This window comes from Cynara cardunculus (genome assembly GCF_001531365.2).
Source record: "Cynara cardunculus var. scolymus isolate 2C chromosome LG 3, CcrdV1, whole genome shotgun sequence".
In the NCBI taxonomy this organism is placed as follows: Eukaryota; Viridiplantae; Streptophyta; class Magnoliopsida; order Asterales; family Asteraceae; genus Cynara; species Cynara cardunculus.
In genome coordinates, this window is record NC_037530.1 from 3,732,358 (window position 1) to 3,747,983 (window position 15,626).

At 31.2% G+C, this 15,626-nt stretch overlaps 2 protein-coding genes across 2 annotated transcripts; both read right to left on the reverse strand.

The window, feature by feature from the left end:
- Positions 1–6,349: 6,349 nt before the first annotated feature.
- LOC112510509 lies at positions 6,350–7,641 on the reverse strand. The gene has a single exon (XM_025115952.1). It carries the CDS (start codon positions 7,480–7,482, stop codon positions 6,487–6,489), a length of 996 nt encoding a protein of 331 aa, XP_024971720.1. The 5' UTR covers positions 7,483–7,641; the 3' UTR covers positions 6,350–6,486.
- Positions 7,642–12,524: 4,883 nt separating this feature from the next.
- LOC112508629 (NDR1/HIN1-like protein 13) lies at positions 12,525–13,378 on the reverse strand. Its single transcript, XM_025113300.1, has 2 exons — positions 12,677–13,378; positions 12,525–12,578 (listed from the first exon to the last, which is right to left on the reverse strand). Exons 1-2 carry the CDS (start codon positions 13,376–13,378, stop codon positions 12,525–12,527), a joined length of 756 nt encoding a protein of 251 aa, XP_024969068.1.
- Positions 13,379–15,626: the final 2,248 nt, after the last annotated feature.

The following is a 15,626-nucleotide window of genomic DNA, read 5'->3' on the forward strand; positions in this document are numbered from 1 at the left end:
TTAATTTATTTGAAAATAAGTCTATTTAGCTTATATCATATCTTTAATAACTAACAAAAATTACTTACAAGAAAATGGGTCTGATAATTGAAAATCGTCTAAAGGTTCGTTTACCAAACATTTAACCGGGTAAGTATTACCAAGTCAAGATGAAAATTTATCACCAATAATTTTATCCACTAAGAGTGAAAGCAATGACCTAAAGTCTTATCCAGTAAGTGACGACGACGACTCTTACCATGGTTGGCGCTTACCAGACAAATGGGTACATATAATGTCATTTTGGTGGACAAATTGTTACATATTATACTATATATAATAATCAAATTGAAATTCTTTTAATCAATATATATATATATATATATATATACACACACACACCATTTTGTTTGTACTAGTTAATATATTATATTATTAAAGATTTATTTCAATTATATTTCGGAAAATATTATAATTGATTAATTTTTGAAGATGCCATTTTTGGTCATTTTATATTTTTATCAGCTAGTTTTGTCAAACATGATTTGTTTATCAATAAACTTATCAGCTAATAACTAACTTATCAACCATCAGCTAACTTATAAACTATCAACTAGCTTATCAATTAGTTTACCAAACATAGCCTAAAAATCGTTCAAATACAGTTATGTTAGGATTTTGAATGATGCTAATTAAATGGGTGGTTTGGTGTTTTAAGATTGTTAGTTGACTCATGCTTATAAAAAACATTTGTATCTTACATATGTATGCATGTGCGTGTACGTGCGCACACACATATATATATGTATGTATGTATGTATGAAGTCAGGTTCATACGAAAACATTAATCAAATAAAAGAACATGAAAAGAGTCGAATCACATGTGATTTTACACTAAAATCACATGTATTTTAAACCACTTTGGCCGCGACTTGAGTTCGCAAGCCAGGTCGTCCGCTCACTCTTCAGTTGACCTTGTTCCGTAGTCGCATACGTCATATGCGATTTGGTTGGTTTCTTGTTTTATTACTTTGACTATGTTTTCATTTGATCTTTCCTCTATATATACATATGCATACATATATACACAATGTTGATGGTGTATAAAAATGTAAAGTAAAATTCGAACCAAGAGGTTATCGGCACAAGTGCGCAACATGACAGTGACATCCATGTTATCCGAATAGTCTAACCTTAATGAAGATCAATGGTTTTAACATAAAAAAACATAAGGAGGATGTGTGAGAATTTTCGGTGTATATAATATCATATACTTATTTGAAATTCGATTCATTAATCATTGCAAATGATTTTGTTCTAAAAGACTATTTTACCCTTATATATTATGCATTCTAAAAAATATTCATAAAAACCACAAGAGTGGTGTCTGATTGGTTTGAGATTGGCTCCAAAGGTCAAAAGTATTAGGAGGTCCCATGTTCAAATCCAAGGAAGAACAAAAATCATCTTGCGACCACGGAGGTTCAAATGCGGTGACTCCGGAGTATCTGCAAAACAGGTGGTTGTCCTCGAATTAGTGGGCTCGTATAGCGAGTTGGATATCCATGTTAGTGATGGCCAAAAACCGATCCCGGGCCAGGTCGGGCTGGTCCCAATCGGTCCCAAGCTTTCTCATAACCGGCCATAACCGGTTCCGGTCGAAAATGATAGGACTGGTCAAGGTATAACCAGTTATGGGCCGCCGGTCCCAACTGGTCCCGACATTAAAAAATAAGATTTTTTTTTAAAATTTTCTAATGATATATATTTTTAATACATTATAAAATTTACAATTGGATCACTCAAATAAACTTTAAAATTGCGTTTTAATATAATTAAAATTCCATTGTCTTATAAAAATACATTATAAAATTATTTAAAAATACATTTATTTATAAAAATATTTGAATTTTCGGGCCAGTCCCGGGCAGGTCCCGGTCCCACGAAACTACCAAAAACCCTAACCGGTCCCGGGCCGGGCAGAGCCGATTTGGTCATCACTAACCCAGGTTAAATAAAAAATATATATTCATAAAGATCATCATGAAAAAATATACTAAAAGCAACTAATAATGATTAGCCATTATTACTAGCACCATACACCCTTCCTTTATTGTTTGCTCCATCATTATAAAATTGCATTGTGCCTTTGCATATTAATTGTCAAGGATAATTTAATACTAGCTTTTTGCATGCCAAATTCATGATTAAAAGTTTAGGTTAATTACACTTAATTATTGTTTAAGAAATTCTAACTTTTTCTATTTCAAAGTAATATTTTTATAACAACTTGTGTTTTATGCAGTAAGAGTTGTATGTTATTTTGGATTTACTCCGACAAAAATTCGATTAAATTACTAACTTCTTGTAAGTTTACCTCATAAAATTGCAATCAATCATGTTTGTTTTACGTAAAACAAGATTCTTATTGTCTGGTTTGTTAGAAAAGCGTGTTTTTGTAAAATCACCATCAATCATTCAATAATTGATATTCTTTGAGTATTCTTTATGAGAATTTGAAAATCGAAACATTGTGGTTTGCTAAAATCGTTGAAATTTGGAGGACAATTTATTGAAACGTTACTTCATAATTATGAGTCTACATGCATGTAAAAGTTATGATATAACATCTGTAATTGTAATTAATCATATATTATCGTTGTTCGACAAACAATAGATTAATATGTTGGTATTAATCATTTTGGCGTAATCGTGACTTAAACATAATGTGAGTTGGGAGGTACGATTGCACATACTACAGCAAAATTGAGTTCATACTGCGCTTAAAGTTTTTAAGCGTCGTAATTGGTTAGATTTAACATCAACAAATAATCAACCAAGCCTCACATGTAGTCTAGGTTAGGGTCGGATGTTTCTAAAACCCAACAATATTCGGTATCCCCAAAACACGGAAGACGTCCTAAAATGGTTAAATCCTTCATGTGACTCTAACTAGCACTCCACTCATTACGGTGTCGGTAGTACCATTTCTCAAGGCGCTGATAAAAAGAGTTAACTTGACGCCTATTGAGTTCAAGCCGTTTTTATTTTAATATAAAACGATAAAATTGAAAAGATGCTGTTTAAATCATAATTTCCAAAATAAAGTGTATTAAAATATGAAAACAACGTCTTTGCCAAAACCATCATTTTTGTGATGAAAACCATAAATCTGAACACCCATTCAAATAAGTACTCAAAATTCAATACTCGCTCGAAAGGTGAATAAAGTCAAATACCCAAATATTGAAAACGTAGATAAAACTCTATTATCCAAAACAACCAAAATGTGGATTAAACTTTATTATCCAACAAAAACCAAAAATATGAATAATGTTTAATACCCTAAAACCATAAATCATGTATAACACTTCATACTCAAAATGTCACATGAAAACATGGATAAACTCTATATCCAAAAACAACACAAAAGCAGGTCATGTATCAACGTTATCTAACTGCACCTGATCATATTATCGACTTTGATGCACACTATATAAAGCGTCATCTTAAGTCCTCAATACCTTTAGTGCATACCACCTACTAGGCGTCACCTCACGGTCCTAGTACCTTTAGTGCACGCCCTGTTAATACCAAATCTTAGTGCACATCAACCAGATCTGGAAACTTGTTTTCAGGTTTCTTCTTATCTGTATCGGTTGCCATTGACCAATATTGTTCATGCAGTGATCCATTTCAGACTTGTTTGTTTCCTTTACACCAGGAGTTTGAAATAGGTAACCAAGAGAGTATCTATGGCTATCAGGGTTGCATGTTTGCCTGGAGGGTAATTAATGACTATATATCAAAATTAATGTGTAAGAATGCATGCAAGCTTTTAGTACAGAAACCAAGAAAAGTTAATAGATACAAGAAAGTAACTTGACCCTACAAGTCCTTGGTGTTAAGATTTAAGAAGCAGACATGCAGTTGAAGATCGAAAGAAACGAAACCTTAAAGAAGCAAAATGAACCAGTATTAGGAGAGAGAGAGAGAGAGAGAGAGAGCACTCCATTTCTTGTTGAGATGGTTATGGAGAGAAATTAGGGAGGTTTGCGGTTTTGGAGGAGGGTGATTGGAGGGAGACAATTGAGGGAAGGGACATGGGGTCTACGAGCAGCTTTTGGGATGCGGTCGTGGGTTTAGGAGGTATTCAAGGGTGGGAGAGATTCAGGGGGGGGGGGTTGTTAAGGTTTAACCAAGCTTAACAAGTTGTATATGATACTTGAAACTTTGTACCTTTTAAAATTCAACAATTAATTTTTTTTATTAACCGGGGATATTCAACCCGCTATGTGAGCCGACTAATCCCAGGGCGACCACCTACTTTGTAGATAGCCTGGAGTCACCGCATTTGAACCTCCATGGCCACAAGGGGATTTTTATTCCTTCTTGGATTTGAACTTGTGACCTCCTGATACTTTTGACCTTTGGAGCCAAACTCAAACCAATCAGGCACCACCCTTGTGGTTAATTTCAACAATTAATTGATATCCTTGCTAATGATATAGTATAGATATATGATTATACATTTTTAATACGATAAAGGTGTAAAATGAAAAATGAAAATGTATGAATAAAACAAATTAATTCGTAGATATTCATGGTATGTAATAGTATTATTAAATAAATAAAAAATCAATATTAGGTTCAATTTGAAGGTATTAGCGAGACGATTATAATGATATAATTTGTAAAAAATAAACACATTTTCTAAATGCATTTTAATTCATATGCGATTATTTATGTTAATATGATAAGTGTGTAAAAATGAAAAAAATAAGGAATATAAAGTAAAATAAAATCACTAATTATAAGGGTATATAAAATGTAATTTTAAAATTGAAAATAATTTGATGGAAGATCATGAAAGGTTATAAGCTCTAAGAGCATGTACAATATCTTTAATTGACTGTACTTCTTAACAATTCAAGATTTATAACCAATTATGAACAATTAATAATTGTAATGTGTAATAAATAAAGAAAACACAACTTTTTAATGTATTTTAGTTAGTATATGATTATACTTTTTAAGTTATAAAGGTGTAAAATAAAAATGTATGGATATAATACAAATAATTCGTAGGTATTCATAATATTTATTAGTATTACTAAATCAAAAAATATTCAATATTGAGTTCAATTTGAGAGTATTAACGAGACGATTATAATGGTATAATTTTTTAAGAAAAGAAACGTACTTTTTAAATTCATTAGATTTCATATACGATTATTTATGTTAATATGATAAATGTATAAAATGAAATATGAAAAGTTAATAGATGCAAAGTAAATCAAATCATTAATTATAAGAGTATGAAATATAATTTTGAAATTGAAAATCATTTGATGGAAGATAATATGAGAGTGTAAGCTTTAAAAACTTATACAATATTCTTAATTGGTTGTACCTCTTAACAATTCAAGATAACTATAACTCATGTTTATATATATATGGTTTGTTTCAAATACAATCTGTTTATTTGTACAACCAATGCAACCCAATAAATTGAGATATTTATGGAAATGATAAGTGTTCATTTATATTATGATTTGAATATTTATGGAAGATGAATATGATTCATTAATTATGATCAATACTTTATATTAGGAAACAATCAAAACTTCTATGAAATCACGTATTAATAAAATAAAATGGACGGTTGAGATTGAGTTGTATTGGTTGCACAAATGTCATAGGTTGTATAATAACCAACCTCTCTCTCTCTCTCTATATATATATATATATAGAGAGAGAGAGAGAGAGATGTGAGTTATTATACAACTTTTTATATTTGTACAACCAATAAATTCAATCTCAACCATCCATTTAGTTTGATAAATATGTGATTTCATAAAAGTTTTGATTGTTTCCTAATATAAATTATTGATCATAATTAATAAACTTTAGTCATCTTCCATAAATATTTCAATTATAATAAATGAACTATCATCATTTTTATAAATATCTCAATTGATTGAGTTGCATTAGTTGTACAAATAGACATAGTTGTATATATATAGTTTGTTTCAAATGCAACCTATCACATTTGTACAACCAATAAAACCCAATAAATTGAAATATTTATGTAAATGATAAGAGTTCATTTATTATGATTTAGATATTTATGAAAAATGAATAAGGTTCATTAATTATGATCAATACTTTATATTAGAAAACAATCAAAACTTCTATGAAATCACATATTCATCAAATTAAATGAACGGTTGAGATTGAATTGTGTTGATTGTACAAATATAAAGGGTTGCATAATAACTCACCTCCCTCCTCTCTCTCTCTCTCTCTCTCTATATATATATATATATATATGATTAAATTAATTATATAATACAAGGATTAATTAACCATCAAAACAATTATTAATTTCTTGTAAACTTGATACAACATTGTTTTTGGTAGGTTATCAACAAAATACTTACAAAGTTATAATCAAGAAATAGAAAAGTAATTAAGAAACAATTAAGGGTTTGATGCATCCATCCATCATCTTTTCCAACTTCTACTTCTTGAGAATGGATCTTTCTGAATTCCACCAATCACCCATGTTTCCTTAACAACATCACTCGATAATTTGTAGAAATCACTTTGATCATTGATCTTCATCAATTCCATCAAACTCTTCCTTTTCTTCTCTTTCTTTTCCATCTTCTCATCATCATCACCATCATCATCATCGGCATGTTCTTCTTCTTCAACTTTCTCATCATGACCATCATCATCATCATCCTCTTTTTCTTGTTCTTCTTCTTCTTGTTTCTCTTCCATCCAGCTTTTAGCAGGAGCAGAACGACAGCGCATGAGCAGAAGCGCATTCGCAGGCGGCAGACATGGACGAGGATCTTGATCAGTTTCTTCCGATGTCAAACTTTTTTCGTCTTTTGAAAACACCCCACAATCTTGATTATTCTCTTGTAGCACCATAAACCATTTCGAGAACACAGTTCGTGATGAAACTTCTTCATGGTCATAGTGATCTTGAATATCTTGATTTTGATCGATTTCTTTATCGTTATCGCCTTCTTCATCGTCTGAAGTGACATCTACATGCGAAAACGACCTCATACAACGAAAATCGAACTTAATCCTCCTTAAGCAAGCCAAGAACTGCATGACTTCTTTCTTGAACCCTAATGCCTCCACCCAATTAGGCTTTTTCGTCTTTCTATTAATATGAAGCCTTTCTATCTCTTCCATAACCGTCTGCCAATTCTTGCACGCTCCTGCCCTTGGTCTCACCTTGATCTGCCCAGCACACGTTACTTTAGGAGAAGTCGGTTCAGACAAGTTTTCAGAACTCATCTGCTTTAGATATGGACTTGCATGGCCTCCTCCGCCACCTCTCATGGACTTTCTAAGGTGGTTCTGGTGGTGTCTCCGGGGACTAGAAACCGCCTTTGGCATCAATGTAAGATGTGCTCTTGTCGGAAAACATACCAAAAGATCCCTTGAAGGAGGTCCTTTTCCTTCTCTTCTACTCATCTCTCTCTAAAACTTGTGTATTTCTTTGCTTTAATTTACACCAGCTTCTTGTTGGTTGATGGTCGATATTATGCAAGTGGTTTGAGAGGCTATTTGTAAAAGAAAAAGGGATGCTAAAGAAACCATTTAATAAATGAAGCAACCACCGGCCCTTTTGGCTATCATCTCATCTCATTATTTTGTTCAGAAATACAATCTTTACTTTGCTGAATCAATAAGCACTTTTTACTTGAGTAAAAGAATGGCTTTGGATATATCTTGGAATGGGGTTTTCACACTTCACAAGTGTACTGCTTTATATCTCACCCCTTCAACTTTTATTTTGTATTATCTTTGGCCAACTCAAAGCTTTAAACAATAGCACAAAGGGGAAAAAGGAAAGAAAGTTAGATAAAAGGGGAAAGGTGTAATGATGGCCACGACCTTTGTTTTATGATCTAATGATGCTATCAACCTGGCCACCATTTCTCGATAGATACATGATATTGATATTGATATTGATATTGATATTGTTTGTTTACCTTTTGATAGTTTCATTAAGATGCAATATCTAAATCATTAAGAGGTGAATCTTGTTTGGGGAAAAAAAGTATGCCTTTTAATGGTTCAAAAACCCTCTGAATGATTCTGTATCATGAGTCTTCCTTAACCATTAAGCGCTCTGATTTCATTGTAAACAATTATATTTCATTTTACACTATATCATGAAAGCCTCTTAATCATTTTGTACCAAACCATTCATCAAATGTCAAACAATCCCATAGAGTCACATTTATGCGAAAACATACAATAACCAAATAAAAGAACAAGAAACTAAAACGTACTAGAAAAATGAGTTTTAACGATGATATGTTTCAGTAAGAAACTATTGCAACGACATGTCGTCTTTAAAACCGTTGTAATGATAAATTGACTTTAGCGACGACAAAAGTTGTTGCTAAAACCAACATATTAAATTTATATATTTATATATATATATATATATATATATATATAATTAATAACCACACTTTCTCCACTAAGTTGATTTTGATTTTCGTTCAAAATACATCATCTAATTATAGAATATTTGAATCTGTTTGATTCAATTTCTTTTATTGAACCTAGCGTAGAAAATGTAACAAGAACTTTCTTTATGCACCGGGGCCTACCATGGTTATTTTTCTTGGATACGACATAAATGGTGATAAACACAAGGGTGATGCCTGATTGGTTTGAGCTTGGCTCCAAAGGTCAAAATTATCTGGAGATCCCAGATTCAAATCCAAGAAAGAATAAAAATCCTCTTGTGGCCACGAAGGTTCAAATGCGGTGACTCAATGCTATCTACAAAGCAAATGGTTGCTATCTGATTAGTCGGCTCGCATAACGGGTTGGATATTCAGGTTAATAAAAAAGAAAAACATAAATGGTGAGGCAATTTAGGGTAAATTTGTCTTCTATAATGAATATGAACATTAATTAAAGGTTTGAAAGTAGCATAAATGTGTGATTAGAGAAAGTGGCCACAAGTAATTATGAAGGGAAGGGAAGGGAAGGGAAGGGAAGACAATTGAGAGCATGGTTGATAGGTCCCTCTGCCCACTTCATATCTTTGCTTTAAAAGTTAGACTTCTTTCAATCTTTATGGTTTTTTTGGCGTTTTAATAAGTTTTGTAGGCTTTTTTTTTTAAAATGAAGTGTTATATTAGTTATTTTAATTATAGGACAGTTTTTTTGAAGTGTCTTATAATCCCATCTTTTTATGGGACGTCTTTTCAAATAGTATTCAGTTAAATAGTTAATACGACATTTTATTTTAAAAACAAGTTCTAGTTACGACATTCAAAAGCGTCCTAAGCTTATTGTAACTTTTTTTTTTGATATATATGACACTTTATTTTTTATTCTATAAACTTAGGTCATGTAAGACGCTTTATTAGAAGACTTAAACACTTTAGTCGTCCTATAATATGATTTTCTTAAAGAAATCTTGGAATTCGAAAGATATGTAATTTTTAGGGTATTTGATTTTTATTTTGAAGATATGTTAATAGCCAATCAAACAATTAGTATTTCAATTTATATATGCTAGAAGGGTATTCGTGCAATGCAGCGAGATACGTCTCGATTTTAATATTTCGTTTTATCCTGTCCTCCTGTCAATGTTATAATATGGTTTTATGTGGTTTTGAGAAAAACGATAATGTTTTTATTTTTGAATTAAATATAAATTTGAAGATATCTTAATTTTTTTTAAAAACATATCGATATTAGTATCAAATTAACTATTTAAAAAATCTTGTTTTGTTGTGCAATTTCTTTAATTCAACTTTTTTTTATAATTATAATTTAATTTATGTTTAATAAGAAAGTAATTTATTTTTTATTTAATAATATAATTTTTATAAAAATAATAATCAAATATTCTGTTAGAAGATAATGATTATCCTAATTATATTTTAGATTTTTTATATTTAAAATGAAATATTTATCCAGTATTTGATTATGTTTATCTGTAGTTAATTATACAAATTCAAGTATGCATGACGTTTTAATAACTTGTACTTACGCATTATTTACTTGTAATCTTGAATTTTAAGTAATATGCATCAATAAACAATATTTCATGTATAAAAAATGGTTTTTAAAAGTTTTTATCAAATATTTTATAATATTGTATATAGATTGATAAATCAGTATAAAAATAAAGATTTCATTTGCAACCTATATATATATATATATATATATATATATATATATATATATATATATATATATATATATATATGGTTCAACTTCAACCTATGAATGCTTGGAGATGCTTAGCTGAACACCCTGTAAAGCTATAGATAGCTTATCCCCACTCTACTACTTGTCTGAATTATCAATTTTGACCATATATCAACATCATCAAAACATCATTTGGTTTTTTCAAACGTTTCAATCAACTTTTGTAATCTTCTAATTAAGCACCAAAATTAATTAAGTGATTGATTGATCAGGGACATGTTAAGTAATAGCTCGGTTTTAAATCATAAAATTGGTTAAATGGAAATCTCCTACCTAAAACCTTATCGATCGAGCAAGAGTACTCTTATCACTTCTACATGTCTTTACAACAAATTTGAGTTTATAGGATGCTTAAAATGTTTAAGCGTCTTAATAAGCATACTGTATAGGGCTTAAGTTTATATATACACTACAACAAAATTGAGTTTATTCCCACCTCCAATCTCTAAGTGTCTCAATAGACCTCTTTATAAGACTTAATTTAAGGACCAAAATATAAAATGTCCTATCTAAAGGTGTTGTAATAAGTTTATATGACGCTTTTGGGCGTCTTAACAAGTTTTTTAGAACATTTTTAATACAAAGTGTCGCATTAGCAACTTTATAGGACACTTTTGAGAAAATGTCCTATAAACTCATTTTTTTTATAGGACACTTGTTTTTATAGGACAAATTTTCAAATAGTGTCTTATAAAATTGATGAGACACTTTATATTAAAAGCGTCATAAAAAACTTATAACGACGTCAAAAAACGTCATATGAACTTATTGCAACACTTTTAGATAGGACACTTTATTTTTTTGGTTTTATAAACTAAGTCCTATAAAGAAGTCTATTAGGACACTTAGAATTTGAGAGTGTTCTATAAACCCGATTTTGTTGTAGTGATAGAAATAAATTATAAAACTTTCTATCCAAGTGTGTTACAATAGATTTATAGAACGTTTTTAGGCTTTTTAAGAGTAGTCCCCTCACTTACCAGGTAAGACTAATGGTCCTTGTCTCGCTCTTACCGGGTAAGATTCTTAGTTCTTACCATATTCATCCGGTGAGGTAATGTGACTTGGTAAGTGCTTACGTGAGTAAGTGTTTCGTAAACGGCCCCTTATATACCTTCTTTAATTTTTTTTGTCCTTGAGCTAATCGGTTATATTGTATATTCACAAACACTGTAAAAACTTTTAACATCATAAATTCCTCGTTAATTCAACTTTTACTTAAGTAAAAGTAATTAAGAACATGATCAGATAGTCAACAGACAAGTTGTCTCTAATCATGTCTATAAAAACAAGCACTTTATGATCCCCAATCTTACCCTTTTCGGTATTTTCTTTTTTTACGTGCGATTCAATCATCTGTATCTAGCTCCGATTGTATAACTGTTTCAATAGTCTACAAGACATTATATAGGTACAATGTATCTACACATTTTCATGAACCTTTTTGTCAGTAATATATATTTTTATGTAATTCAAGATGCTTTTAAAAGTTAAATGAACAAAAATAGATTAATACCATCCAAATCTACAACTTTTTCTAGAAAGAAAAAAGGAGAAGTTTCTATTTATAGAATCATAGATTTGGGTGATCTTGGAAATGTAATGCAAACCCATGTCAAGATATAGCAATTAACAAATCATTAGTACATTGTATTAGGATTTTGAAAGAATAACAACATGCTTTGTTCATTGAGGTAAGTGTACACTCATCATTTGATTAATAATACAACAATACTGAATTATTATTTTTATTAACCTGGATATCCAACCTGCTATATGAGCCGACTAATCCCAGAACGATCATCTGTTTTGCAGATAGTCCGGAGTCACCGCATTTGAACCTCTGTGACAACAAGAGGAGTTTTATTTCTTATTGGATTTAAACCTGAGACCTCTTGGTACTTTTGACCTTTGGAGTCAAGCTCAAACCAATCAGACACCACTTTATGGTTGAAAGTTTACCTTTTTACTATTTACAAGAATACACGATTTTAATTAAATTCGTACCGAAACCTAATTCAAAATTCAAGATATTGAACATTATTCCAACTGTAAGGCATTAATATTCGAACAATCATATACATCTAATTAGAAACTAATAATCAAACAGTTTTTTCTTATGCTAATAAACAAAAAGCATAATAAAGATAAAGAAGAAAGTTGTAAACCCTAGCAACTTCAAAAGTAATGAAAAATCTCGAGGGCAAAAGTACCACCATCGAACCACCATCAAGTGACTGCAACCATGGCCATGCGTCGATCGAGCACCATCAAGTGACTGCAGCAATGGCCACCGAACCACCATCAAGTGGCTGCAGCCATGGCTGGCGGGTTAATTGGTTACCTAGATTAGTTAATTAACTCTTGTGGAATAATCACAATCTTGAGATAACACTCTTGAATTCTTGGCCAACGTATTTACCTTGAAATGGCACAACATCGAAATCGTCTTGCTCTTCATTTCCAATGTCCCGACCTTCATTTTCACCGGAACCCTAAACTCGAGTAATATATCTACATGTTTTTTGGATTTTACTGTTTCATTCATGCTTTTTTGAATTTCTGTAGGTAACTTCGTTTTTGAGGAACTCGTTAGGGTTAACTTGACATCCTTGGAGTTTTTAGGGTCTTGTTGGGATGATGGAAAGTTCCCATTTGCAAATTTCTTATCTTTAAAAGATAAAGAAGTTTTCCCATGATCATCAAAGGCAATGATGGTGTAAGCATTAGGGTTTCTTGATGCCAATGTGATATCGAACTCGTGTTTCTGTTGTCGGGTTTTGCCTTTCGTGGTCACCCGAACACGTTTGACCCGAAACCGAGGGTCGTCTTTCTTGATCACAGCTAAAATGATCCCACCAATGAGGCCCAAGAAGAGCACAAAGATGATGATGGAGATCAAGACACACTTAAGAGGAAACCCAGATGGTTTCTTAGAAGGAGCATTACGGTGGCGTTCGGCGATCAAGGCATTTTCCGGTGGTGGGGTTCTGTAAATTCTGTCTTTTGGGACTTGGACAACGTAAGTCCCCGGACGGACGTCTTGGAGATTTTGATGGAAGTGGTGGTTGGGATAGTCGCCGGAGACTTGAATGGAAGTGGAGGGAGGGCCCCTCTCCTCCATGAGCAATGGTGGATGGTGGTGGTGGTAGGGGCAATAATGGTGGAACGTGATGGTGGGGCAAGGAGAGTTTCTTTGGGATCAACAATTTGGGAGGTTGAGCACATAGAGTGGGATCGTATATTTTTTCCCAAGAATTTAAGCCTATTATTAGGCATTATTTTTCTGGTCAATCTAAGATCCAAACTAGATTGCATTGTTTATACTCTATATTAGGGTATAAACAAGGTTTTAAATAGCGTCAAGCCTCAAGTCTTAGAAGTCACGACGAGGTCGCGACATTTTTAAGGCTTGATTTATGGCGGCAAATCTTTATGTCAATATAAAATTATATATATATATAGGTGGAGGTTCAAACGAGAACATCTCCGTTTGATGAAAACGTGAGAACATTTTTATCACGTGTGATGATACGCGTGAGAGGACTGTGATGTGCGGACGGCGTGTTCTACGACTTAGGTCACGCCAAAGGTTGTCTGCATCTATATATAATTTAGCATCACATGTGATGGTCTTGATAGATTATAGTATCATATCAAATACACATTTATCACATTTGATAATATATATATGAGGGAGATTAGTGGTGTAAGGGCGAGTTGGCCCGCAACCAAGATCGCATTGAAGATCGTCTGCGTCTCTAATTTAGTATTACATGTGTATCATTTGTGATAAAATTAATAGTATCACATGTGATTGTCTATAATTAAAAGGTGTTCTCGCATTCTCGTAAATTGAAGATGTACTCAATGAATCAATAATACCAAGTAATTTAAATTAAGTTATATATTTAAATAATTTAAATTAAGTTATATATTTAAAAACTAACAAATAAAACAAAAAATATAAGTAAAATCAAATATTGTGTAACAAAAATCGTGCATTACGCCATAACATGCCTTAGGCATAACATGACATGAGACACAAGTCTTGAGTCACATCGCGCCATGACGGCTATTGTGACGAGCTTTTTGGAATACTGGCAAAAAATGAGGGGTCTTGTAGGAACTATTATTGTGAGAGTCTCGTAAAAAAAACCTCACCACCTTTTAAAGTTTTTGTACAAGAACATTGATTTTTGATATAAAAATTTGGGTGAAAAGACAATTTTTTTAATTATATTTTATTGATTTTATATTAATAATTATTGATGTTGAAAAATACATGGTACCTACAAAAAGAAGGTTCTTATACAAGAACTATCGTTATGAACTTTTATGTAAGTTTTTTAATTTGATGAATTGAAAATGAGGTGACAATAAAAAATAAGAAAAAAGGTTTTTATACAGAGATGCTCTAAATTAGTTCATTTGTTAAATATTTTTTTAAGATATCTATATTATATCATAAAGTATTTGACAAAAACTCTTAAAAACAAATTTTTATGCATATATGGTATTGTTTATTGATGCATATTACTTAAAATTCAAGATTACAAGTAGAATGTGCATGAGTACATCTTATTAAAACTTCATGTTTGAATAACTGCTAGTAAACATAATCAAGTACATGATAAACATTATTTTAAATATAAAAATTTAAAATATAATTAAAATAATCATTAAGTTATAACATAATACTTAATTATTATCTTAAAATATTGTTTTATTAAACTAAAAATAAATTAGTTCGTTTTTAAACTTCAATTAAATTAGAACAAAAATTTGATTAAAGAAATTACACAAAAACGAAAACTTTTAAATAGTTAATTTAATATTAATGTCGTTTATTTTTATCAAAATTTTATAATATCTTCATATTTATATTTCATTAAAAAATAAAAAGATTTTTTTTTTGAAAACAACATAGAGTCGCATTATAACATCGATAGATCCAAAAATATAAAACGAAATATTATAATGAAAATGTATCTCACTGTATTGCGCGAGTACCCTTCTAATAATGTTTAATAGGCCAGACAAGGTGTAAACATCAATAACAAGTTATCTTAATGTTATTGAGTTTAGCCAGATTTTATACATCGTTTTTTTCTCCTGATAGGTTTTCTGGAACATTCTCTGAAGTGAATAAGGGGTCGTTTATCAAACATTTATCCGGTAAGTGCATACCGGTAAAATTTAACACTATTATGTACTTACCGGGTAAGATTTTAGTCAAACAAAACGACATAGTATACAACAATTTACCCGGTAAGCGCTTATCGTGGTAAGAGTCGTCGTCCTCACTTACCGGGTAAGACTTTTGATCCTTGTCTTGCTCTTATCAGGTAAGATTCTTGATCCTTACTATA

Coding starts and splice junctions, on each gene's coding strand:
- LOC112510509 (XM_025115952.1), bottom strand. CDS start 7,482: ATGAGTAGAAGAGAAGGAAAAGGACCTCCTTCAAGGGATCTTTTGGTA.
- LOC112508629 (XM_025113300.1), bottom strand. CDS start 13,378: ATGGAGGAGAGGGGCCCTCCCTCCACTTCCATTCAAGTCTCCGGCGAC. Junction 12,579..12,676: donor CGATGTTGTGCCATTTCAAG/GTAAATACGTTG, acceptor TTAACCCGCCAG/CCATGGCTGCAGCCACTTGA.